Raw genomic sequence first — 27,713 nt, 5'->3', positions numbered from 1 at the left:
AGCCACAGGCTAGGAGGAGCGGTCAAATTCTCGTAGAGCATTGATCTATTCTTTTTGGTCACCGCTGCGGGGGCCCTTGTATGCCGTCAGCACTACCAAGTCCAAAATCTCATCACCTCTACACGACACATACGCCAAACTTATCCAGCGCCCAAACCTCCTTCGTAACAAACTGGTAAAGAGACAAGTAGCGCGAACACTAATGGTCTAGACTCACACACAAAGGCTGAAAATGAATCCAAGAAGAAGAAGTGAGCAGATGAACAATAAAAGAGCCGCCAAAACGGCTGTCATCAACCATTGATTACAAAGAAAAGGCTGGCAAAAGGGTCAAGTTAAGAGTTTTTGTTTAAAAAGGCAAAAACGCCTCTAAAAACCGCTTTGGATATTGATTAAAGAAATAAATATGAATTATCAGGCAATAACAACAACAACATACAAGGAGGCCTAAGCTAGAACTAAATTCTTTGTGAACATTTATCACTGACAAAACATGACCTTTTTTATGTCTCAACAGTCGGAGTATCAACACAAGTATTTTGATGATTAACAGGTTATGGTTACTCACACACAAACTACACTTACTCGGGCACGTTAGAACACATTGTCCTCGCTTTGGAACTTTTTCATTTCTTTTACATTTGTGCTTTTCCGAGATGCTGTGACTCAAAACTGAGCAACGTGTTTTGGAAATAAAAAAAAGCTCTAGTGTTCATGGAACAGGCGACCTCCCCTCAGCGATGTGAGTTTTGGTCTCGGTTGCAGGACAGTCATTAAGTTAAACCTGAGGTCAGGTCGCCTGCCACAGCACCCGGGTCCATTTCAAAGGCCAGAGGTCAAGACATCTGTGTGAGTCTCCTAGTGTGTCGACAGACTTCCAGTCCTTCAAAACCCTCCTTCACCTTTTGGAGATAGCTGAAGATATTATTTTGTTTGGTGCTTTGAGGTCAAGAGTGATGTGAATTATAATCCTGTGAATGTCCTTCTCCCAGCATGATAAAGACATTTGTCCACACAGATCCACTGGGTGGGAATAACAAACACAAAAAGGAGTAACGGATAATATACGTCTTAGAGTCACAGAAATATCCCAAAATGTATATATGTAGTATATGCTGTAGAATGTACACTCACATACTTTGTATAATGAACATACAAAGCTTGTGTATTACGCCTTATATGATCACCACCACTTTAAGTTTCTCCATTATACTAAAATTATACTTTGTATAATCAACTTTGTACCTCATATTCTGTTCTGACATTTCTGCCAAACACAGAAATTTTAAAGGAGAAAAAAACGTTTAAGGAAAATGTTAAATGGAATCAAACTGAAAGTGGCTATTATCATATGTTACCATATTACCTATATTTACATTTTACTGCATAATCATATACTCTTTATGTATGTTAAGGTGAAAAATGTTGACACAAAATAAAAGAAGCATTAGTAGAAAGCATTAGTTGTTGTGAATGACTGATTGACTGTAAGGGTAACTAATGAGGATTTGTCTGGCTAATGCAGACGGCATCACAGCTGGTCCTCACAGGATTCTAAAGTCAAACATTCTCACCTTGTACCTACAGGAAGTTACTCTGAACGACTGGAAATTCGGGAGTTCTTTGATGTGGAGTTCTTTGGAGTGTATGTGTGCAAGAATCACCTGAACACTTGATGATCGATTGGTGATAATGCACCTAATAGTAAATATATATACAATTTCAGCAGATATCAGCACACCTTCACATCCATGTCTGACAGCTCAGAGATTAACCGTTAACTTAAAACACAAATGTATGCACATCTTGGTCATGTGATAAGATTCTGACTTTACAATCGAAGAGGACCGACCACAAGCTTAAACGTTAATCCAGTGACAACTCAAGACACCTGACTGACGAAAAATATTGTACCTCAAAAATTTACATTTTGACCGTATGGTGGACAGGTGGCCCCTCCTCCATGCTAGTCACTGTCTTTAAGTCTTTAAGATGGCCAGAAAAGAGTCGGGGGGGGGGGAGAGGGCGTGAGGTTTGAATTCAGAGGCATCAAGCTAAAAAAAAAGAAAAAGGCGTGGAGTGGGTCACTGGCGAGACCAGCGCCTGAATTACAAGAAAGACTCTTCATTGGCTAGGGCGGCTTTTTCATTGCCGCCGTCCGTCCCACCTTGTTTCCCAATAAGCGGCGAGTGCTCGGGCGCCATGTCGACTGAGTGTCCTTCTAGCCGGACTTCCCCCAGCTCCGTCTCGGGCTCCGATTTGGATGTGCGGTCCACGAAGTGCTGCAAGAGCCCGGCTCCGAAAGCATCTCCCTCCACGTTCAATATCGTGCAGGTACGATCACTGAGGGACAACAACACATAGGCTTTCAGTTAAATCTGACGCTATCATATTTGGAAAACTGCCCAATAACACAAGGCAAGCATTGACTGCTCATGTACAGGTGTGTCAGAAGCCAGGACGTTTATAGGGCCTCCTGTTTTAGCCTGTATGGATAAAGTACTCTGACCTACAATGACCTAGAAGTCTGTAAGTTATAGTCACACATCCACAATGCTTGTGTCGATACTAAGACAGAGAGAAGACGCCCCCGCACAACTCATAGATCATCGTCTATGTCACACAGCAAGGTCACTATGTCACAAGTGGCTGCTGTCTCCACAAGATGTTTGCGTTTGATAGCCTATCGCATCTAATGTTTCCTTGTCTTGTTAGGGACAAAGAAACGGACAAACCCCAACTAATACAGGATCGTGCAGATGGATCACTATGGTTGTACACTCACACGAGCCAGTCGACAGCCAGGATGAGGGAGATGTCGCTGGTGGGCAGGCCTATCGCCTCCAGGATGATGGCGAGGGTCAGGACACCACCGGCGGGGATGCCTGCTGCTCCCACGCTGGACGCCGTCGCCGTCACTCTGAAGTAATCAGAGACGATGATACAGTTAAAGAGAGCGATTCAATACATCAGAGAACAAGCTGTACAATACGGAAGTAATACGATCAAAATATCTTCCGAACTGCACAAAGCTGCATCATGTAGAGCGAGAGAGAGAGACAGGTTGACATTGTAGGAAGAGGCCGAATATCACTATGATGAGTGCAAGATCAGTTAAAAAATGTTATTAAATGTTTTCAATAGATTAATACATTTAAATAAACCGACTGATCAACTGAATGAAAGAATGAAATGAAAAAATTAAAACTTAAAAAAAAAATTCACTTGCTGACCCCATGACCCCCTACTGTATGTCTTCAGGACTCACAGGATGGTGATGACTTGAATGAAGTTGAGGTCGATTTCGTTGAGCTGAGCGATGAAAACAGCCGCCACGCACTGGAATAGCGCAGCCCCGTCCATGTTGACCGTGGCGCCGATGGGAAGGATGAATCGGCTGATGTGCTTGGACACGCCGTTATTCTCCTCCACGCACTTCATCATCAGGGGCAGGGTGGCAGAGCTGCGGGTTTAAAGGGCGGAGGGGTGTGTGTGAGAGCATGAATGAAACGTGTGTGTCTGTGGTGGAGACTGTGTGTCTCTGTGTGTGTGTTTTAAGACACTGTGTGTGTTTAGGACTTCAGTATTCACTAAGCAAACATGAATGTGAGGGAGTCGGAGAGGCACGTTTGCATTACCTGGAGCTTGTTCCGAAGGCTGTAGCCAGGGCGGTGAAAATGCCCCAGAGGAAGGTGTACGGGTTTTTCCTGGTGATGAGGAAGTAGATGAACGGCAGCACCAGCAGGCCGTGGATGGCGTGGCCGATGATGCAGCAGGCTATGTATTTCCCCAGGCTGGCAAACAGCAGGGCGACGTTCTCCATCTCAACGATCTTACCAGCCACAAGGAACATGATACCGAGGGGAGCATACCTGTAGAGACACCAGCAGAAAACATCTCAGCAACCTAGCTCAAAGACCCACGTTTCCAAAAGAAATCTGATTTCATGAAGGTCCCCCGACTTACCACATGATCCAGGAGACCAGCACCATGGTGGCCTCGTTGAAAGAGTTGAAGAACTTGATGAGGATCTCTCCTTCCTCTCCCAGCTTCCTCAGTGCGATGCCAAACACGATAGCAAACACCACCAGGCCGAGGATGTTCATGCCGTCCTGGTCTGTTCCAAAGGGCACCTGGAGGCAAAGGGCATTCATTCAGCTCAGACAGGATCAGGTACCAAGTGTTTGCGGCTTACGGCCTCATGCGGGCAACTTGTCCTGGTCTTCACTCTGCTTACCTTCTCTGCTGTGATGTTAATTCCACTGGTGCTGTTCCTGGTGATCAGCTTGTAGCTTGTTGCATACTGCAGCGGAAACAAAGATGCAATGTTTAGTCCGATCGGCTCGTTTAAGTAACAATTTAAAAAGGTGCTACATGTCAAGTCAAGCTTAGATACATACCGACTGAAAAGCAGCGGACACCAGGTTGGAGGGGAAGATGTTCCTGTGGAGAGGAAGAATACTGTAAGTTCCTCTGCTTAACATGAACAAGAAGCTTCAGGAAAAGAAATGCAGTGAGTAAATAAAGAACAGAATGAAATCAAAGTGTTTAAACTGCCCTTTTTTGGCACATATAACAGTTTTTAGCATGGACGTGTAAAGAGTATAGAGGGTTAGACTTCACATTATACTCCATTAGTACTGCAATTTAAGTGTTTAATAGCATTTCTCAATTCCCACAAACGTACATGAAGCGTCGCATAAGCAGGAAAGATGTGCTGGCTCACAATCCAGATCCTTTTACTGAAGGAAGTTGGCGTTAAGCAAGACTTTTATGTGATCATCATGTTAAGGAACTCCTGTCATACAATAAATGGGATTCTGTTCTCTGAATAAACTGACCGCCGGTGTTTGCATGCCAGAAAAATCAGTTTACAATCGTGTAACCTGGGTCTGTTCCTCGATATGGTGTTGATAAGGTCTAATTAAATGTTCCGATTGCCATAACAAGAGAGCGACCGGTCGAGAGGGTGCAGCTCCTACACAGTCCGAATAGAGTCGGGCTGTTTGCAAGGCGCACAGCAGAAATTTGAGCTCCAAACCTGCAGTTTTTTTTTTTAGGCTCACAACTCACTTGTCCTGTTCTGCACGGTTCTTGTGAAGACAGAGCTTTGCCCTCCAGTCATCAGCGACAGTTCAAAGGCAAAACCACGAGGCTGATCATGTGGAAATAACTGAGAGAATTTCACTATTAATCTCCTTCTTCTCTCAGCCCCCATTCCTAATTAACGCTGTATTATTCAGTACATACACACACACACAGTAAATACACCGAACAAATCTCGGAAAAACTCCTAGAACCAAATGTTCCCCTGACCACCCTGCATGTAATGGATTTGGAGCAAAAAGGCATTAACTCCAGCAAACCTTTCTATCCATTCATTCACTGATTTCCTAAAGCCACAGAGCGTCCAGATTAACCATCATGTGACTGACATGCAGCTCTGGATCTGAGGCTGAGGTCTGGCTGTCATGCAAATTCAGTTGAAACTCAGCACAGCGGGATGTCGCGGAAAAGTCTCAACATTTATTCATTGCCTTTTTTCACACCTAACAATGGCCTATTCAGAAGGTGATAAAAATACAAATAATAAGAAAACAAAGACTTCTTGAAGCGGTATTTGGTCACCTGGAGTTTGAACTTCTTATACCTGTTGTGATGAGTATTGTTGGAGGTGATTGTGCTTTGCTGTTGGATATTTGTGTTTGCTGGCAGCGATGCCTGAAGCTAAGCTGGCAGTAAAGAGCGGTTTAGGAATATTTAAGTTCTGCTCCAGCGTGGCAGTTAATGCCGTTGATCAATTGCATTTCTACAGTGATTGATTGTGACCTGAACGACCTCATCCTCAGCATAACAAAACCCAAAGACAACATGAGACCACTCCCGCTTTACGTCCTCCTGCTTTCTTTGTCTTTCATGTTTACAGAGAGCCCCAGGAAGAAAACGGTTGGAGAGAGTACATTTTTTTCACCAATCATTTCCATTGCATAACAAACGGCACATTTGTGTAAATGGACCCATACAACAACAGAACACATGCATTCCTTTAACACACTGTCATGAAATTGATAGAAAATGATCCGACGTCGGCCAGGAATGCCGTTAAACCACACACCCCTTGCAACAAGCTAGGAGTGGCTAAGTCACCTAGAACAAAAACACACGCAAATGTTCAGACAACTTACGCAGTCGGTGAACATGATGCAGCACCTAGAAATAACCAGGGACAAAGATCTCAAATGAGGAAAGAGAAAGGTGGCAGTTTAATCGCGTGTGATGTTACCAATTTACGTTTGAGCTATCCACTAAAATGATGTCAATAGATAGGCACTTAATGTATTTTCTATTCATGTAATAAAAATCCTTTATTCCCCTTGGAAACAAATAGCCCCAGTGTGTTTCCACTGAGTCTACACTGCTTCATCAGTGTTTCACAAAGTGCCCCGGAGTGTGTTTAGGATGCGATATGCGGCATTTCACCTGTGAATGTGAAAAGGTGAAGTGTGAGTGTTCAAAGAAAAGGCAAGAAATGTCTTACGGCAACACATGCGAGTGGCTCCTCTTCACGTGTAAGTACAGTCTAAGTATATTCACGGTGCTCTGAAAGGGGGGCGGTGATGAAAGTGCAGCCCTTTACATACTCTATTGGCATGGAACCTTTTTACTGCATTAACACCCTACAAGCAAAATAACGTGCATACTACGGGCCAGTTTGGTTACAGCTCAGGTTGAATTCCCCAGCAGTTGAAAATTGCAAATTATCAAAACTTAACAGGACACGAGACCAAGGTCGACTAATAACACACACGAGATTTACATACTGCCCTGTTTGGAGTGTGTGAATGTGTGACATGACTCCCCTCATTAAGTTTGTCAGAGACATCACGACAACAGAAGTTAAGGCGATAAATCTCTGAAACACCAAACATGGACAAAAACTCTTCTATCCGAAAATTGTAACAGAATTTTTCTTTGTTGAAGGTCTTTTAAAGTATCAAACATTAACAGACGCGTCACCACAAGGCGATAATCTCTGAAACACCAAACATGGACAAATACTCTGGTACTCTAAAATTGTAACAGATTGTTTCTTTGATGAAGGTCTTTTAAAGTATCAAACATTAACAGACGCGTCAACACAAACTTTCTGAGCTCTTGAGCTCTGCAGAGCAGAACACGTTGCTTTAATGTAAGGACTTCTGTTAGTAATCAGGGTAACAATGTTGAGCTATGAGTGGGTTTGTTGGCTCTCTTATTCCAACACCACTAATCTGCGCTCCGTGGAACATTTTAGGAGGGAGGCAGGACGGAAATTCTTGCTTTTATTGCACATTTCCCCAAAGCAGGACTGAGACGGGAGATCGGACGGAGCAGCCGGGGGGACATTACAGACACAGCGCCTATAGCCTGCACGTGTACAGCATGGAAAGGGTTTAAAATAGACCCCAAGCACGCATGCAAAATGTTGAGGAAACATCTTGGAGTATGTATGGCGTCTCCTTTCAATGTCAGTACAGCTTTTTCCTTTGGTTCTAACGATGTAAAAAAAAAAAATAAAAAAAATGATGTCATCTCAACCAACTGATGCCATAGTAAGAAATGATGTACAACAATGATGTCACATTTATACTATATACTAAATTGCACACCATACAACAAAGAACGACCCACTATTTTTGTTGTCAGATCGAATCTCTACTTACAACGCTTCCATTTGCCACTTTTTTAACAAATTTGGGTCTGTTTTACCCCCTCAATGCAAACATTTAATTTCCTGCTTTACTGTCGTCTTTAACATCCTTGGTTTGCAGATAATTTGAAGGTATTGTACATCTGTCTGTCCTGTTTCAACTGTATTTATTCTCTATGTAAAGTGTTTGTTAAAATGTTAGTTTAAAACACTTAATACAAGACAAAGCAGAACAGAACAAAGTGATATGTAGACGGAGAGACGTCAAACCACAGAGAGAAGACAAGATGGCAGCGCGGGACGTGTCTCTGCATTCTGACATATTTACAAATGAGCCTGAAAGCACCGTGAATTCTACTCATGTGAGAGGTGCGATACTTGGTTTGCCGTCAATTCACTAAGATAGATCCGGTTTAAAAAAAACCCACCGAAACTATAGCATAGACCACAGGAAACTCCACCGCGTATCAGAAGTGTGTGCGTGTGTGTGTGTGTGTGTGTAATGTCTAATGGGGTTGTCGCCCTGCTTTGAAAGAGTCGACCAGATGATGAAACATCCGGAGTGTTAGAGACACGTGTGTCACAACTACACGTGTGTGTGTGTAATGTTTTAAGACAAATTGAACCAAAAACAGAAAAGACTTTTGTTGATTCCGAGCATCAATATTATGAAGCGCTTCCCTGGCGGTCACTGGGTGTGTTGTACCTACACATGGCAGGAATGATGCAAGAGCGGGATTCCATTACAGCAAACATCCCATTAAGGAACCGAGTGACATTCAGCATCAACGCTAACTATTTACCTCTAAACTGCACCGACACCAGGGCGGAGGGGGCTGTTATCGGAACCGGACCACACACGCTAAGGTGGGGCATGTTGTGACATCCGAAGGACGAACCAAACACCCATCAATCATATTTCTGGTACACTTGAGAACGGGACACGTGGCTCAACATCTGTCCATTCACTCACCGGATCAAATCTAAGAAGGAGTCGATCACTTCCTTCGGATCCGGCATGCCTTCATCCAGCCCCTGCGTCTTCGGCTTGTCGACAGCGCCCGGTTTCATGATGAAAGCCATGATCACGCCGATGGACGAAGCGATCAGCGTGGTAACCAGGAAGAACAGCATAGCCCAGCCGCCCAGCTTGCCCAGGGCCTTGGGGTCGATGCTGGCAGCACCGGACACCAGACTGCACACGACCAGCGGGATGATGATCATCTTCAGGAGCCGGATAAGGATCTCCCCGGGGAAACCGATGTAGAGGATCTGCGTCCTGGTCAGCTCCACGTTGCGCACGCCGAGTCCGATGATCACGCCGACGAGGACGCCGGCCACGGTGAGGATCACCAGCAGGTTCGACCTCACCAGCCTCTTGACCCGCTGGCCGAGCGTCTCGCCGCCGCTCTTGGCGTGGTTGTCCAGCCCGTTTGCAATGTCGACGTGCGCTTCGCCGTTGGTCTTCCCTTCCTCCATGTCGATCTTATCGGCCATTGTGTGCGTTTAAAGTGAAGCCGATCCCAAGCACAAGCACTTCGTGAACACAGTGATGTGTGAGGTGAGGTCTGCCGGTAGGCTGCTGCCTTTTTAGGTCTCTACTCTGCAATGACTGGTCTGTCTGAGAGTGAGGAGACTACACTACCCCACGGCTACGCCCACAATACGTCACATTATGTACAAGTAACGATATTATGTAAATAAAGTAAACAAATTGCAAGTGTTAATCATAGTATCATATTTGCACAGCAAACAATACAAATAACAATTTTTAAAATGCTATATAGATTTTTAAAAAATCATCCCACCGAAGTACAAGGATTGCACAACATTTAAAAATAAATCAAGTTCTTTTCTATTTGAGATACTTTGATGCGTCAGCATCATCTATTACAGTAATTTGGCAGTGGATGCATGTATTTATTTCTGTGTCTGAGCCCATGACAGGAATGCTGCTGCGTAAGTCAGGTCAGATGCTGAGCCAGCGAACAAACTGAGCGAAACACCACAGTTCATCCGCATCTAGGCCCCGCTTCCAAAAAGTTATCTTTCGCATCCTTCAAGACGACGGGTGTTGGTAACATTGGCATCTTGGCGTGCTATGTGTATAATCAACAACACCAAACGTGTTTGTGTTGTCCAATACCACATAAATGTCTCAAAGGGCTTACAGGCTCACACAAAGCAGTCGCTGAAAAACTGTTGCTTACAACGATGCTTACAACTCTGAAGCTCCTTGGATAATCAATGATCAAACTAAGTGATGTTATCCAATTTTGAGAAAAATTTAGTTCATCCTTGGCTCTTAAAAATGTAAATGGGCTGATTTCTTCTCAAGTAAAAGAGCAAGAGTGTAATGCTCTTGCATCATTCCACTTGCTGGAATAGGATTACATGAGGAACGAACGCAGAAATACACCACAACCTCTCTGTTATTGATAGGGGTGTAAAGGAGAAGTGAAGCATAAAAGTCAGCGAGTGAAAGTAAGTCTTGGTAGGTAGATTTTGGGAAGGTGTGTGTCCCCACCTGAAACAAGAGACAAACTCGCATTGTCTGGATTACAGAAGCCTACAGTCCCATGGAGGTTCACTTACACTCAAACAACAATCGGGGCTCTTATAAAACAGGCTCCCACTGGTGGAAATTTGTGGGAAAAGCACCTCTAAAGGCACAGAATGCCTGCAGGAGTGGGACCAAGGCCGGTAGGAAGCTGCCCTCACAGCACCCCGGTTTGTTATCTCAAGCTTGTTCTTTGCTCCCGCCGACTGTGCGAGTGATTGGAGGAACCGCTGTGATTCTGTGAAAGAGCGATTTCGCTCTGTGAGAAAGGACGACTTCAATAGCTGAGCCCCTGGGAGCTGTGAGAGGTTTTTCTAGTAGGTGGGCCCCATCTATGAAAACACACACATGCAAGCACACACACACACACATGCACACGCGCTAGAAGTGATATAACACATCATAATTTGACTGGGCTCTTAAATATAGACTTCATCCACAGATCAACACAGTACAGAGAGGAGACTTCAATGGATGGTATTATGGAGTTAAAGTAAGCAGTTTACAGTGGCAATCCGTCTGTTTAACACCTAAGATATCTGCAGGTATTGAGACAAAATGTAAACCAGAGATGGAATTATTGTCTTTCTGGGCCATAGTCTTTGGTGGACAAAAGGAAAGAACTTGGAATTATGTGGAACGTGACAGGTTATTGCTGAGACCATGGAAAAAAAGAATTGGAAAAGGTGGAGAAGTGGTTATAGCATTTACCAGGACCAAAGCATCATGGGTTCCTCCTTTGTTTCTGTCCAACCTGCCCACCAGATTTTACTGAAAGCTGTCAAAACCCTTTTGAAGATATTCTGCGAACAGACAAACAAACCCAAGTGTAAACATAACCCTCCCTGGCTGATGTAATAAAGGCTGCATTCCATTCTGATGTGCCAGAGCATCATGCATACTATTCTATTTATCCATCCATTCTCTGTAGCCACATATCCTGTGCAGGGTCTCAGTGGACTGATCTGGTTGACCTGTAAAGACAGACAAACTCACTTCAAAGCTTTCACCACACCAGTATGTGCTCAGTTCTGTGGTAGGAAACAAAGACCTGTGACCTTTTTGCAGCGAGGCAACAGCAGACCAGCACTGTGGTGGCCTTTTCCTGCTGTGACAATTGCGAATGCCTGCAGCGAAAAAGCTCCATAGAGACCAGTTCACCATTAACCACATTTCAGGTCAATTAGGCCTGTAGCATAATTACAACATTTCCCATTTATTTCTGCATGCAGGGACAGACAATCCAAAGACACTCACTCCAGTCCTATGGACATGTGTTGGACAACAAACTGTCAGAGGTTACGCTCGGACGTTGTACCTGCACAAAGGCATCATGCATCAAGCACCGAGGCATCATGTGATCCCTGAAATTAGGCCGCTTACAGAAAACGCAGCTGTCTCAGGTATCATGAGGAGAACAGGTGAGAGAACAGCAGACAAAACAAACCAGAGAGGAGAAGGGGAGCAAACAAAAAGGAAACATAACACTGCACCTTGACGTGCCAGGGGCGACTCCCTGCCTCTTACTGGGTCTCTGCAGCAGGCTGATAGTTCAGGACAGAACTGGTTCTACTGCCTGGAAACTAATTACACCAAAGAATTGTTCATATTCAATTTAATAATGGTTTAATAAGGCTTTCCTAGAGGATCCAATCAAAACCTGTCTGCCCAAAAACTGCTGAGTCACAGTAGGCAGGATGCAGAAAGCAGAGTCATGATGAAAACACACAACTGTTTCAAATCAAAAAGGAATGCAGGAAAGAGGTGCACAGCCAGACAATCTGTACATTTCTAGCCAAGATCCACAGGGGCAAATACCGTAAATAGCTCGTTTATATGAGGATTATGGAGGAATTTCATGAAGGATTTGTTATTTTTGGGTCTTACTCTCTCTTTTCCTATTCTTTCTGCTTCTTATTGGTTTAAAGTGAGTAAGATAAACACGCTGATTGATTAAGAAATATGCTTCCGGGTTTGCTGAAGCGCTTTGTTAGCACCCGTATGACAATGTGCTGAGTCAGCGTTGATCTGTGTTCCAAACATTGGCAGGTAGTTTCTGCCGCTTCATGATCTAAATCTCACCGTAAAGCACAACTTTAGAGGTTTAATGTGAAAAGACTGATGCGCTCCAATGAATTTCTTAATTTGTGTGAACAAGATCAAATGTGTGTGTGCAAATCTTACATTGAACTGTACATTCACACAAACAATAAGTTTAACATCCTACGCTTACATTGTAGAGAAAGGTGAAACATCGCCGTACAAGAGAACTGACCGGTGCTAAAAACAGCCAGAGAAAAGAATCGATGAAAACGAAACAACCGAGGGAAAAGAGAAGAAAAGGTTTTCAATGAAATTAAAAGATTTCTTTGAAAATGAAATGTTTGATTTCTTGGAAAAAGTGGATAAATCTTAATCCACAGGATAACAGATGGTCGGTAAAAATGAAGAAGTGAAAGATGGCTTCGGATCATTATTGGAAACCAGGGCGTGACATTCTGGTTAAACCAGAGTATGTCAGGTCAACATCTCTTTTCACAGAAAGTAAAGTGAGTCATTGGAAAAAATTATGAAACCAAACTAAATTTTTTTGGTTCGCATCACAAGTATATTGTGTTTAAATTTTACAATACCAATACATCAGGACTTTAGGAGGTAGTTGTTGTTTACTTAAGTACTTACAAGGTATATCTAAACGCCAGGCTGTGTTTGGTGTAGGTGTAATGGTACACATGTGAGGTATTGCGTAATCTTGGGAGGAAAAGAAATGAATGTGGACGTGACCTCAGAAAATTATGCTACGGTGTGACAGTATTTTCTTTTTTATATATATATAGAAAATGTGTTTGTATTTGCATTTAACTACAAAATACTGAAATGCACTCAAAACTTTCTCATGTGCTTGAATCGCAATACTAAGCCCTTGACATAGTAACACTCTCATAGTCTGGGTCTGTTATTAGGAGACAGCACACATGAGCAAACTTTTAACATGCATGTAAACCTGCTGACTCATGCTGTCATGCTATGGCTCTGACAGATACGGAGGCCCTCACTGCACAACTGTTTCAGTACTTTTACAACCGAGTGCTTCTAAATCCGCATTCCCGTCTTGTGTTTCAAATCGAGAATGCACTGTGTGTTAAGTTTCCAACAAGTTTCCATTTCTTACGTGTTCCCACAGTCGGGCTGAATTGTTTTCTTTGGAGCCTCTAAGTGACAGGAGTGCTCCTAAACCCTGTCTGATCTCCCACAGCCTGACACGGTGAGGGGGCCTCTCAAAATCATGTATGCCGTGCAGTCACACTGCCCGTGCTTCAGCCCACCTCGATAACCAGCTGGGGCTCACAAAGGGAGCAAACACTGACAGGTACTTTGATTTGTCCATTTTGTTCATGTCCAATCATTACCTACATTTAACCATACATAGTTTGCCACTGATCAACTTTTAGCCAAACATCAACAACAACTTTTGATCATGTGAGATGACAGAGGACAGAGATGATAGAGATTGCTGCCAGCGCTGTTACTGTGTTGATACTCGAGTACAAAATGCTGACTATGTATTGTGGGGGGTTGTTTGTGGACAAACAGACCACAGTGTGACCCACTTCGGTTGCTTACATCTTAGTTTATACTGCCATAAAGGCCATAAACCCTTATTTTCAAACATCAGGCATTATTGAAGAATGTTTACTCAGTGAAACAGACCTAGATTGTACGGTTGTAAATGTATTTAGATGTATTATGACATTGCAATGTCTTAACCACAGTATGCCGCCTCCATTTACATTTCCATTCAATGGGCAGAGTCGTCTCACAGCGCAATTATGCAACACGTGGTGTTTACTCAGAGATCTGCAGAGTCCTGTTGATTCTGTACATGTATACGGCTTAGTCACATCTTTGCTTATAATCATAGTAAGGACAAATACTTGCTTGGGGTTTGAATTTTGAGATGTGGTGTGTCTGACGTACTGTGACGAAGGTGGTGTATAATGAGAAGGTAAGGGCCCAACATTGATCCCTGAAGTACCTAAGTGGACACCAAGCTCTAGTTTTAACATCTCAAGTTTCAAGTGTGCGCCACATAACTTTGAAGATCCTGAACATCCTGTTAAAGATGCAGGCACTGTGGTCAAACTTGTGACCTTTAGTCCAGAGTGTTAGGAGGAAGGTAATGATTATTAGAGGGTTGTTGTGTCTCTTGGGATGTAGAGAATGTTTTGACAATGTTCCCATCTACTCTGATTGGTGTTGTGTTATTAACTTATTACCAACGCAAAGGGGGGGGTTTTGCTTCAGTTTGCTTTTGTCAGTTTTGGCAGCATGACTCAAAAGGTTGGACGGGTCGGGGCCTTAAAACTAACACATACACCTTGATGGACGATATTGAGAGAAATGTTCAGCAATGGACAATACTTGAACTCTCTGAGTGCTTTGTCCTTTTGTTGTTTGTGTAATATGGCGCTAAAATACCAATATTGCCTATAGAGCTTGAGCACAGCGCAGCAATGATACAAAAGTTATTTTAAACTGGTTAAAATAAGCCTCCGGCGCCCGTTCAGCCCCTATAGAACACGTTATTTACATAGCTGTCCAGCCGTCCTCACACCCCCCACACGTGCTCTGTGTCTTTTCCTGACACATGCACGACAAACCTCCATGCTGTGTTAACTCCCTGCACTCAGCGTACATCTGCATTCACACAAACTGCAGCATGTGTTCACGTGTTGTGGAGCTGTTTTTATGCCCCACATGTTTTAGGTTTATATGTTTACCACAGCGGCGCTCCGCCCCCTGTTTTGGTGGACACCATTGGCCTCTGGGTTTGGAATTTTCTTTGGGGCCTGATGCAGATTTACCAGTGAGCTCGATAACTAAGCTGAGTCAAAATCCAGAATCCCTTCAAATACAGAACAACAGACCACATAACAGGACTTGGTGTTCTTTCCCTCAGATGCTCTGTTGAATCCTCTGTTTGATTTCATGGTTCCATGTGAACTGCTGTGAGAAGCCCTGCCAAATCTTCCTGATGTGGAGGAGGTGACGTGGTGCATCCTGGGAAATGCAAGTAAACATCCTATCCTGTGTGAACTATGGAAAGATGTGTTCACAGTTGGTGCAAAAGATAATTAGAGGTGCTGTCATGCAAGAACGACCCACATTAAAGCACAGAACACACCGGGGAGTGGGTTATTTTTCTGTCAATGAATTACTGAAGTAAAAATAACAAAGTATTTCCAAAGGTAGAATGTGATCAGCTGCTATTGAATGATCCAGTGCTTACCTGCTAAATATAAAAGAACAATGCAGCTGGAAATGATTCCTCCCCTCCCCCATCTCTCCTCTCTTTCACAACACTCTCACTCTCTCTCTCTCTCTCTCTCTCTCTCTCTCTCTCTCTCTCTCTCTCTCCCTCCCTCCCTCTCTCTCTCTCACTCTCTCTCTCTCTCTCTCTCTCCCATGTGTGTGTGTGTGTGATGGGTAGAGGTTCTACAGCTCTTTGTTAATGTGTCTCGGAGCTCATTTGCATTTTTTTAAATAAGTATGCGGATACTGTATATTTGAGCAACTGTGTGTGCTTGTGTGTTTTCACGTGCGACCTGCATTAGGCTGCAGTCGATCAATAACACAGAGGAAAGAGGTGATCGATCTGCTGCTATTGTTTACCTCCGTGCAGGCGCATCCCATTGTTGCAGCCACACACAAAGTCCTGCATTACATCACGCAATCAGACCTTTGGCGTGACTTCTACCCCTTTGTTTTGGGTTTGGGTCTTTTCTAGAATTCTATCCATTAAAGAATTGGACTTTGCTCCTCCTCCTCTTCTTTCACCTTGAACACCTCCCGGCTTTGCCTCTATGAACATATGGCTGCAGTAAAAGGTCAGACCCAAGATGAGACGCAAGGGAAGGTTAACATTCCACAGATGGACCCCTGTGACTGTGCATCAGCTCAGGTTTGGGCCTCTATACGTCCATTCCGGCCTCTCTCAGCGTACAGCCTGGACAGGTTGCCCAGCCATCATAGGGACTCGATTACAGCTTCTTCTTTGCCAAGGTATTCTGAGATTTGATCATTCTTTACTTCTCAGACAGCTTGGTGAGTTCTGTTGGTGCACCTGCAGGGCCTCCAACTCTCTGCCAAAGTAATTCAGCTCTGCACAAAAAAATTAGGGTTTGTACGATACTTTTAAATCAGGGGGGTTACGCAATATGCAGTGGTGGACCTATTCTGTTGGTTGACATGTTAATCAGTAAGGTAGTCATTGTGCCTCGCAAGTGTGTGTATGTGTTTGTTCATGCTGTAGGGACATGGGCAGGAGCATATCTTGATCCAGATATTTACCTGTGAATTTCCACTATCATATCAACAGAAAGTGACACTGTGACTTACACAAAAACATTGCTCTGGTCTCTTCTGTCTCTTATGTCACAATGCAATTTGTGTCTCTCCCCACCTAACTCTCCTCTTCCCCACCTGGCCATTCGAGTTTTCCTCCATTCTTTCCTGAAACGCTCAGGTTATTGTTGCGCCCTTTTCTCCCTTGTTTTCTCAGACAGCTTTGAGCTGGATCAGGGCACGGTTCACCGTGTGGGCCTGTGAAGCCCTTTGAGACGTTGTACGTGATACCAGGCTATAAAAAATAAACGACATTTAGCTGCCAGAGCGTGTGGGGCTACGGTGCAGTCAGAGGGGGCAGAGAGGCCAGGCGACCCGTGGACTAAAAACACTCGGAGAACAAAATCTTCCCACGGGACGATCCCAGGAAACATCTAGCCCAAGGCGGTGCAAACCAGAGGAAGGCTGATTTGCTGGAATCAACACAGCCGCCTCACCACGCCCCCTCCCTCCTCCCGGTCATACGATACGTATGGCATGGAGCAACTCAGCAGTTCCTCTGTGCATTTCACCACAGCCCACAATCCAACTCTTTCTCTCTCTCTCTCTCTCTCTCTCTCTCTCACTCTCTCTCTCTCTCTCTCCCTCTCTTTCCTTCTACCTCCTACGTCTTTCTCATTCTCTAGTTGTCATTGTGTAGCCGAGGCCTTCGGTCCCAAAGGTCGAGAGGGTTCTGGGAATCGAGATCAGCGCGAGGTTCGAGAGACAGCGAGGGCTCGTTCAAACATGCTCTGTACTTTGAAGTGAATTCATCCAATTCCTGGCATCTTTCGCCTTCTCTCTACCCCCATCTCTCTCTCTCCCTCTGTCCCTCTCCCTCCCTCTCTCTCTCTCTCTCTCTCTCTCTCTCTCTCTCTCTCTCTCTCTCAGGTGCAGAGGGCATGAAAAGCCTTTCTTGTTTGCGCGCTCTGTTGAACACAGACCCGTCTGTTCTCCACAGGTCCTGGCTTGTGTTTCACATAAATATGCATGTTATTAAAAGGCAAAAACAAACAAACAGATGTTGAAATTTCACAGTGGTTTGACCAGTTCAAGCCTGAAACACAGCTGAAAAAGATTCAGGATGCAAATGTAACTGTCCTAGTAGTTATATTTGGTGATCAGTTTGTTTGTCTCTCAGAGTTAGATTTCAGTGAATCTTGTGTGCAGTTTGGACATGATCCAGGAAGAACCCAGTACATTTTGATACCTGATGGTGGTGTTGTAATAACTGCTTTTAGATTTTTGCCAACTTCTGAGCAAGTCATAAAATCCAAACTGTTCCTGTATCGACATTTGTTGTATTAACCACAACTTCTGCCATTATTATTTATATATTTCTGAGTGTTGGCAGCCCATTCTTCAAAAGGTGCTGTATCTCATTAATTAATTACAAAGTAGTTTACAGCGACCACATTTCTGTCAACCTGATGGAGGCACTCTCTCACTCTCTGAAAGCCGTGCTGTTTTATTTGCTCAAACCTTTTTAGATTAAATTTGGAAAATAATGGAAAAATGGAGTGAGAGTGTAATGACGTGTGCGTGTCGAGCGTTCTTTCTCATTGGTTTACTAAGCCCAGAGGCTCATCAGGCTCATCATCACAAACAAAACATGACGTAGTCATTTATTTTTCTCATAAGTCGATATGTAAACATCCACAGGGCAGAGGCGAAGCTGCACCATCTAATACACCATGCATCTGCACTAAGTTATCTATCACCCACCAAGTGACTTCAGTATTTGATTTTATGAAGTATGCACAGGGCTCAAGAACCTTCAGGACCAATGCTTCAACACAATTTTATTTTATTTTTATTGTATTTTATTGTATTTTATTTTATTTTATTTTATTTTATTTTATTTTATTTTATTTTATTTTATTTTATTTTATTTTATTTTAGCATGCATCCATGTTCTCTCTCTGAGTATGAAAGCATTTTTAGGTGAGGTGTTGTGAAGGTGAAGGTAAGACACTTTGGGGCGTGTTTGTTTTGTTCAGGCTACTGCAGTGTGATTTGCTGGCCTGACGTCCTTCACGTAACCCTGACGATCATACACTTTATCTACACTATACCAACAGAAACACTGAAAAGGTGCCCTAGAAGCAAATCCCTTTCCTTTGTTTATAAGAGATAAAAAGTGACTTCTCAAACAAGTCTGTGACAAAGTAACCTGGCTCAACCTGATCAGATGTGACACAAGAATCAGGAAGAAGGAAGTTGTTACACATTTACCTCATCAGATAAAAAAAAGGAATTGGCTGACTCCCCTCCAGCAGTGAAAGAGACCAAGGTGAAGCTGTCAACCTTTAAATGCTGCCATGGCAACAATGATGTCAAAAACAATGATGCAATCACCTCCCTGCAGTCAGGCTGGTAGAGGATGCTGTCAACCACACAGCCTATAGGTGTGGGAATGACAGTAGCCTCCATATTGTAGCTCAGGATTAACCAGGATTTAGATTTGATTATGTTGTCAATGATCCTTCATATATGAAATATTTCTCCTTTTCCACATAAACCCTCTGTGCATCCACGTATGTTTTTCCCATACAGGTGAAGGATTTACAGTGAAATATCGGCGCCATCTTTGTGCTTTAAGGTCTTAAATGCTGAGGATTAAAGGCTGTAAACTCAAATCTTGTCTGAAGTCTGCACGACTCCGAGATTCTGTTCAAAATTAAAATGCAGTCTGAGCACAACTAAACTCTCATTACCTCAGTAATGAAATGAAAGCGGAGAGCAGGTCACGTTTGCTTTCCATGGGGTTTAGCAGGTATGGAGCATAGACACAGGTCAAATTAAAAGGAATCTCTTCATCTACGCTGCCTGACGCAACTGAAACACTGCACATCCTCTTCCTACCCTCCCCCATGTGTGTCACTTCCTCTCTGTCCCTGCTGCTCCTCTCCTCCCTCCTTTACCACATGGCAGCATAATCCTGTCACAGTAGCTGCAGCTAGTGGAATAGCTGCTGTTTGTGCTGCTGTACTGACACGCTTTACTGTGTCTTCACACGAGGCAAAAATGACTCTGAAACTTTAAATCAGCGTGACTGCTCAAAGCTCAGACTCATAACTCACCGCTGCTAAACCCTGTGTGCACGTTACCGCCCGTCTGTGCCCCAGATTAAAGCCCTAATCCTCTATTCTACTGACCGCGCTGCTCTTCTCTTGATCCTGACGAGTCCTGGCTCACTGAGCAAGCTGATGCTTACTGGAACCCTGACAGGGAGTTCTTCTCTTGACAGACAAACAGAGTTTGTCTATAAAATCTATGAAATATTTGCAGTGAACATCATTATACATACCTAACAGAGTGCACATGCAGCGTAGGACTGCTCTACATCAGTGTGTTTACGTTTACTCGCAAGTTTACGTCTGTACAAAAGCAGAAATGTGAGTAAGATGTACACACGGACGGAATTAACAAGATTCAGGTGTTTGCTGAATATGTACACATTGCTGCTTGGGTGGATTACAAGGACGCTCACAGTGTGTGTGTGAAGGTGTGAGAATGCGGCCCCCGCCCCAAACATTTGCTCTGATGCTATAGGCTGACACTGCAGGGGCTGTGACTCTGACACCACTGTACACCTCCCAAGGTTTTTCAACCTTGCTGCCTCTGCCTAGCCTGAAACAACCTTGCATGGGGGAGGAAGGTGAGGGAGGGGTGGGGTCACGCCGAACTGCGATGGCGGCAGAGCCCGATGGGGCCCAGCAGCAGTAGCAGGTAGAGGTCAGACGGAGAGGTCAGACAGTCTAAGCCCCCCTGGATTGGAGATGGGCGCTCAGACGCACCCCATCCCGTGAGAACGGTCTCACTGCACGGCTCCCCTGGGAGGCGCCGATATGCTGCCTCTGCCTAGCCGACCATCCTTAACTCTGTCTGTCATTCCACACACACACACACACATCACATTTTACACAAAGAATCTCTTGGCCGAGCTGGATAAAAGGTCTTTCTTTGTTTGTTGGCTTCCCTTTGCTTTCTTCCACAATTTGACGTCCATGTCGAGCGGTCATGGCTCGCGCTACATGCTACATGCTACATGCTACATGCTCATCTCTCTGAGTCATATTATGTACGTTAGAGAGAGAGTGACAGAGATAGAGATAGAGAGAGAGAGAGAGAGAGAGAGAGAGAGAGAGAGAGAGAGAGAATGTAGTCTGTCTTGTCTGTTGTCTTCAGGCACCTCTTTGTACACAACACATACTTACACATACCACTTGACCAATGCATACACATACATACTTACTTGTATGCGAGGAAACAGGATTTTAATTTGACTATAATACACACGTGTGTACACCCCAGGTGAGGTTGACACATGCCTCTGACATTCAACCCCCTAATTACTATACTCTATTCTATACTGAGCACACGGCCTATTACCGTGGCAACTACAGATATGACCTCAGTCTAGCGGCCACGTTAAAGACGGCGAGGCTCAGATATACGTTGGCTGAGTGATGAGAGATTGTCAAAGCAGCAAGCGAGAAAATGTTCTGACATCAGGGCGATCACCGGTTTGCTCAAGGACAAGAGGTGTTCCTGTTCCATCTTGAGAGCAGAACAGGAAAACAGCTGAGTGTCACCGGTGTGTCAAAATCAAATCAGAATTGCCAAGATTTCAAAGCAATTTTGCTTCCTTTTTTTAATTAATTTCTACATCAACACATTTATTCCCATCTTTGACTCATGTTCAGTTCTATTTCAGTTCAGTTTTGAGGAACACGCCCAACCTTGTTGAGAAAGCACACAACTTAATGCTGGCAAAGGCAAAGCTTTAGTTAAGTATGAGCAGAGAATCATGAGAAAATAAAAGAAAGCCTCATTTGTTGTAACACAGAATGTTAGAGGATGTCCATTATCCTGCACATACAACAGTAATGTATTTAATTTAATTTATATATGAGATTTATAATTTCTTCCTGTTAAAGAGGAGTTTTTCCTTGCCGCTGTTGTTGTGAGGGAATGTTTGTACGGTGGCCGAGAACCGCCACCGCTGCAAATAAAAGAAGCGCTGCAAAAATAAAAAAGCTGGTGTGCAAAAATAAAAAGCTGGTGCAAAAATAAAAAAGGCGATGCAAATAAAAGAAAGTCTGCAAAAAAGAAACGCTACTGCAAATAAAAGAAAGTCTGCAAAAATAAAAAAGTCGGTGCAAAAATAAAAACGGTGATGCAAATAAAAAAGCCACAACGGAAGAGGGTTACCGGGGACTGTTTTTGCCGATGCACCTGTGTGAGTAGAAGACGACGCCGACGCACCTGTGTGAGGAGAAGAAGACGGCGACGACGACGAGAAGAAACTACGAATAGGAAAACGAACTAGAAAGTAAGTGAACATGATAGTGTTTAATGTCGCTACGTGTACTTTTTAATGTGTTATTTGGTTAGGCCAGGTAACCCCAGGTTTGAAGTTGAACTGGAGAATGCCGGTGTATTGTTAGCTTCGGCTAACACGGGGAGACCACTAACGAGAGTGGAAGCAACTGACGGCTACAGCTTATTACTATCGTTGTTGTTGTTGCTTGTATCATTAATAGTCATGCTAACAATAATCTAAGGCGTGGGTAACAATAGTTATTTGGATGAATGTGAAGTTTAAGCTGTGTGAGGTGGCCAGGGACTTTTGTGAAAATACCATGACCATAATGTCAGATTGAGGTATTGAACTGACGGCTAAAATGTTCATGCAATTTAAGTCCAAAGCAACCTAATGATACTTGTTTTTTTTGTTTGTTTTTTGCAGATCATAATGAATTGTCCTTTTTGTGGACACCAGCAGCCTCCGAAACTACTTTGTCGGATTCAGAGGTGATCATCATGAGTCCAAGCTCTGCAGAATTCAGTGCAGCTGATACATTGGTGAGTGCCACATTTGTTGTGTCTTACATTGATTATATTGTAAGTTATGTCTGAAAATGAAAATGTTTCTAGATTTTACATAGAAGCCATGTTTCTGATGAAACGTGCCAAAATAGCATTTTAAATTACAGTAAATGTTGCAGTGTCCTGGCCTACACATATTTTACAAACTTCAATATTTATGTTCAAATTTGTTCAGCTCTAGTTCTGTCAATCAAATTTGAAGTGCTCACTGATATATTGTTTTTTACTTCCAGATATGGGAACCTGCAGATGGAGAGTCAAGCACTGATTCAGCAGCTCTGGTAATTGTAGCTCCGAAACATAGTCTATCGTTCACACTTAGCCTTGTCTGAAAATATTGTCACACAATCAAGGCTTAAACTACTTAAAAGAATGTGTCACGCTCTGACCTAGAGATCCATGTTTGTGTACATTATATTAAACATTTCATTTTTAGACTGTTGTCAAGACCGCACATTTTTATTGTATTTGATATCAGGAATGTGCTTGCAGCTTCAGCTTGTTTCTTTAAATAAAAAAACTACAGACTGTTCTTTTTTTTTTTTTTTAAGATTTTTTCAGGCATAGACAACTTTATTACAGACATTTGTACGTTGCTTTGGACAAAAGCCTCTGCCAAATGACAGGGGAGAGAAGAAAATGACAGCAGCAATATACAGCAGCAGCAAATACAACACATAAAAAGAAGTTTGTTTTGGTGTTGTCACAACACAAATATGTCCCTAAAATTTTTACAGACCAGCCATGTTTTTCAGGGTGATGTAGTTCTCTACAGCTGATTCCCACTGCAAAGGAGCTCTTACACCACTCTGTCGTTGCAGTTCTCCAAAAAGAGTTTCATGCTCATCCCCAGCAGGAGTTGCTGGCACTGGCATGATGCTGGTGATGTGGTTCAGGGTTTGGGCAGATGCTGGGAAACCACAATTGCTAGGAGCAAGTACAGGAAAGTGTTCACACTGAGCAACACATCAATTAAGTTTCACTTTCATGGTCATTACAATTATCTCCAGAGTTTCTTACAGGACAAGGATGCAGAGACCCAAAGACAAGCAATGATCTTAGGTTAAACTAAGTATCAAATATTAGAGAAAGCATTGCACATGAGGGAAAACTTTATTGTGAATCTTAAATTTTATAATCAAAATGTTACAAAATATTTTCAAGTGCAGTTAAGTACCCACATTTTAGAGCACCACATTATTTCAGTTTTTACGTAATTAATAATAAATAAGGTGACTCCAGGAGGTGAACTTTGTGTTTGCAGGGCTGCCATTGAAGAGATGCCTCTCCCTCAAGTCACTGAACAGATCCATCCAAAATTGGCTCCTAGATAGAAAACACAAATTCATCCAGGTCATCGTTCTTCAAGAGGTTTAGATTAATGTACAAGTCCACTTACTACTGACTCATGCCTTTTGGAGATTTCACTACAATATACCCTTTCCTTTAAAAAGCACAGCAATATACATTAAACTGAGAAATAATATAAATGCATACAGCAAATACAATAATCCAGGGTCAAGTAAAACATAAATGAATTAAAAGTGACAGAAACCTTTGTTTCCGGAACCAGCTTTCAATCCGCTGGTTGGATGTTGAAGTGCCATACATGTGGCTTTAAGCTCCTGCAAACTCGTCTGCATGCTCTGATCTCATGGTACATTGAATGGCGGCCATTATTCCATTTTCAGTGCCGCAATCTGTGCGGAGCCGCTTTGGAAAAACTCCATGCTCAACTACACAGTTGATGTAGTTTTGAGCAATTACTGAAGGGTCGTTGTTCGTCTTTCCACAATTCAGCCACATAATTTTTCTGGAGAAGCCATCAATGCAGCCACTTATGCCAATTCCAAAAGGTTTTAATTTATTATACCCATCAACGTGCCAGGTTTCGTTTGGTCCCATTGAATGATATGCCCTTCGAACAAATCTACGTCTGCAGCGATTCTCTGTTCCACATGGATCCAGCTCTGCCATTAGGTGCATCGTCTTGTCTGACGACAAGAGAGTGTTTCCGTTTCAGAATCTGCAACATCGCTCTATACCCTAAAAGCTGGCCTGATCCCTTTAGCTCCTCGGAAATAGCTGCCTGCACAGTAGCAATTGGAGTGTAGTTGATCCTTCTGGTCAGGCTTGCATGTTTTAGTCTTTTTTGTAGATTGCGAAAACTGACTGATGTGTTGTGTTTGGTTTTCAGTAAGTCCACTATTATTTCATAACTATGGCCCTCTGTGAAATATTTTTGGATAAGTTCATCCACTGGAGTACTAGCTTCAGGACCTGAGGGGTAGGACGGAGGACACTATATTAGAGGCTAAATGATGAACTGCATAATGAACATTTTCAATTTTTACAGAGGTGAATAAATGAGATTGTTAAGATTATCATGTGTGGGTGACATGGTAGTTAGTGATTAGTTATTGAGGAATCAAGCTATTCAATGCACTCGTTAAAGTTAATTAATTGAAAATGTCTTTATATAAAAGTAGCATAGTGCAAAACACTCAAAATTGTTGCATAGGATTTTTTTACAGGGATCAGTAGCCTACTAGACTAAGAAACTTTCTTAATTTTTCATGTCTTCAAATTCATTGTATTCCACATGCCTCTGTTATGGATTTCACCATATGAAGTGGTATATTCATGACTAACAGACAGTATATTCTCTGAAAAAGCATAGCAATCCATCATGTTTAAGAACCTCATTAACTGTCAGAAAGAAATGTACCTTCATCTTGAAGACTCCTTAGGAACCTGACATTTCTACAGCATGAGCCACAATATACCAGGACGGATGGAAGGTTCACCCCACAGAATGGACAAAACATGACCTGGTAAATGACAAAGCAAAAACAGTCAAGTTTAGGATTCAATCTGACATTATGGTCATGGTTCTTTCTCAAAGGTCCCTGGCCACCCCACACAGCTTAAACTTCACATTCATCCACATAACTTCTGTTACCCACGCCTTAGATTATTGTTAGCATGATTATTAATGATACAAACAACAACAACGACAGTAATAAGCTGTCTTCACTGTAGATAGTCACCACAAAACGAGCTCACTCACAGAGTCACAGTCAGATGTTGGTCCAGAAAGTGTGTCTCCAATGCTGCTGAAGCTGTTTGAATCTGAAGCTACTTAAATAAATGAGTGTGATGGCATCACGCTAACAAAACGATGTCATCCAATAACTCAAACTCCAGCTATGATGTCAAACTGACATCTGGTTAGTGGTCTCCCCGTGTTAGCCGAAGCTAACAATACACCGGCATTCTCCAGTTCACCTTCAAACCTGGGGTTACCTGGCCTAACCAAATAACACATTAAAAAGTACACGTAGCGACATTAAACACTATCATGTTCACTTACTTTCTAGTTCGTTTTCCTACTCGTAGTTTCTTCTCGTCGTCGTCGTCGCCGTCTTCTTCTCCTCACACAGGTGCGTCGGCGTCGTCTTCTACTCACACAGGTGCATCGGCAAAAACAGTCCCCGGTAACCCACTTCCGTTGTGGCTTTTTTATTTGCATCACCGTTTTTATTTTTGCACCGACTTTTTTATTTTTGCAGACTTTCTTTTATTTGCAGTAGCGTTTCTTTTTTGCAGACTTTCTTTTATTTGCATCGCCTTTTTTATTTTTGCACCAGCTTTTTATTTTTGCAGCGCTTCTTTTATTTGCAGCGGTGGCGGTTCTCGGCCACCGTATGTTTGGTTTCTTTAAATGCTCTGTATGTTAAGTGCCTTGATTGTGATTTGTTGCTATATAAATAAAGCTGACTTGAATTGAAAGATGAATAAACACACGCTCACAGAGTTATCTCTAAAATCAGAAATGATCTTAAACTCTTCTGTAACTGATTACTCAGACAAACGACAGCAGTGTGTCCTGGACTACACGATGCCTCCACACTCACTGGTGTCTACAAAGTGTTTTCAATTGTTACAGGACATTGCTGTGCTTGACACAAGAAAAATCCTCAGAACCCTGTGATCACACTTCTGCTGTCAGCGAACCAGATGCTCTAACAGATTGAGAAAGGTTGGAAACGCTGACAGGAAAAAGAGGCAAAAGGACATGACCCCACAACAGATCAGATTCAAATGAAAAGATTTTTCTGAGGCGCTATGGTCTGTGACAATCCCCAATTACTGTCTGAACATTCCAATATTAAGGGAGTTATAGCAGATGTGGGGACTAATAACATGCAGAGAACAGTCTGAAGATTTGACTGCTGATAGTCTGGGTGACCTGGATGTTCAATCCCTCGCATCTCCTCTGTTGGGATTCACAGACAGAGTGTGGAAGAGCTGGTCAACATAAACCTCCCCCCTCAGCGTCTCATGTGTCCACCACAGTCTTCACTGGGCACACAAAGCACAGGTTGCCCTTCCTGCCTTGCTGTCAACAACAGAAAAGGGAAAACAGCTCGTTCTTAACCAGGCTGATACGGTCAGCAAGGTTGAGATAGGGATACTGCCAACAAGCAACAAGAGGTCACAGAGCTGGATATGCTGGTCACAACGTTGGCTGCTGGTAAACTGCGTCTCCACATGGCGGAGGATCAACAAGGTCCCACCACCCCCAAGTCTCCACAACTTGTTCCTGATGAAGAGGATTCTCGTCCAAGTATGATCAAGAAATGTGTGCATGCGTTCATATTCAGCAGGCTGGACGAACAAAACTCCAGTTCTGCCCGAACTCTGAATTCTTTAAAACCAGCAATAAAACTTTTACAATATCTGCACTACAGATTTTTTACTTCACTGTTTTTGTTAGTCATTGCTTTTGAATATTTTTAATGAATTTGGATATTGTGTAAAGCATTTTGAATTTTCTTTGTGTTTGAACTGTACTATATAAATTAATTTACCTTGCCTACACTCCTTGTATGTATAAGGTCCAACCTTTATTGAAGACGTGCAGTGTGTGTGTGTGTGTGTGTGTGTGTGTGTGTGTGTGTGTGTGTTCCACTCTCAGCCTCTAATCGAATGATGCAGTGTGTAATCATGCACAGGCCAACACTGCACTGGGTCACCAGGTTCATCCAATAGGATCTAACACAGTGAGCAAACAGCCGTCTCACAGCTGCTCACACACACACACACACACACACACACACACACACACACACACACACACACAAACACGCACACGCTTCATGTTTACAGAACGAAATGACT

At 43.1% G+C, this 27,713-nt stretch overlaps 1 protein-coding gene and 2 long non-coding RNA genes across 4 annotated transcripts; 1 reads left to right on the top strand and 2 right to left on the bottom strand.

The window, feature by feature from the left end:
- Positions 1 to 352: 352 nt before the first annotated feature.
- Positions 353 to 9,298, bottom strand: slc1a5 (solute carrier family 1 member 5). Its single transcript, XM_076141432.1, has 8 exons — positions 8,664 to 9,298; positions 4,401 to 4,443; positions 4,238 to 4,303; positions 3,967 to 4,133; positions 3,639 to 3,872; positions 3,269 to 3,463; positions 2,786 to 2,920; positions 353 to 2,343 (listed from the first exon to the last, which is right to left on the bottom strand). The coding sequence occupies exons 1-8, from the start codon at positions 9,185 to 9,187 to the stop codon at positions 2,109 to 2,111; spliced, it is 1,599 nt and encodes a 532-aa protein (XP_075997547.1). The 5' UTR covers positions 9,188 to 9,298; the 3' UTR covers positions 353 to 2,108.
- A 12,427-nt stretch (positions 9,299 to 21,725) lies between these two features.
- On the top strand, positions 21,726 to 22,997 carry LOC142991859 (uncharacterized). The gene is made up of 3 exons (XR_012960999.1): positions 21,726 to 21,972; positions 22,390 to 22,505; positions 22,763 to 22,997. It is a non-coding gene; the product is annotated as an uncharacterized LOC142991859 (long non-coding RNA).
- An 84-nt stretch (positions 22,998 to 23,081) lies between these two features.
- On the bottom strand, positions 23,082 to 26,051 carry LOC142991851 (uncharacterized). Of its 2 annotated transcripts, XR_012960998.1 has the most exons (4): positions 25,903 to 26,051; positions 25,258 to 25,360; positions 23,711 to 23,855; positions 23,082 to 23,456 (listed from the first exon to the last, which is right to left on the bottom strand). It is a non-coding gene; the product is annotated as an uncharacterized LOC142991851 (long non-coding RNA). The 2 variants fall into 2 exon arrangements; XR_012960997.1 differs by lacking the exon at positions 23,082 to 23,456 and having other exon boundaries at positions 23,592 to 23,855.
- Positions 26,052 to 27,713: the final 1,662 nt, after the last annotated feature.

The sequence above is a fragment of the Genypterus blacodes genome, unplaced genomic scaffold, assembly GCF_046128005.1.
Source record: "Genypterus blacodes isolate CSIRO-AG114 ecotype Tasmania unplaced genomic scaffold, CSIRO-AGI_Gbla_v1 ptg000003l_1, whole genome shotgun sequence".
NCBI lineage: Eukaryota > Metazoa > Chordata > Actinopteri > Ophidiiformes > Ophidiidae > Genypterus > Genypterus blacodes.
Note: the sequence above shows the minus strand (reverse complement) of the source record. Positions and strands in the feature narration are given on the sequence as shown.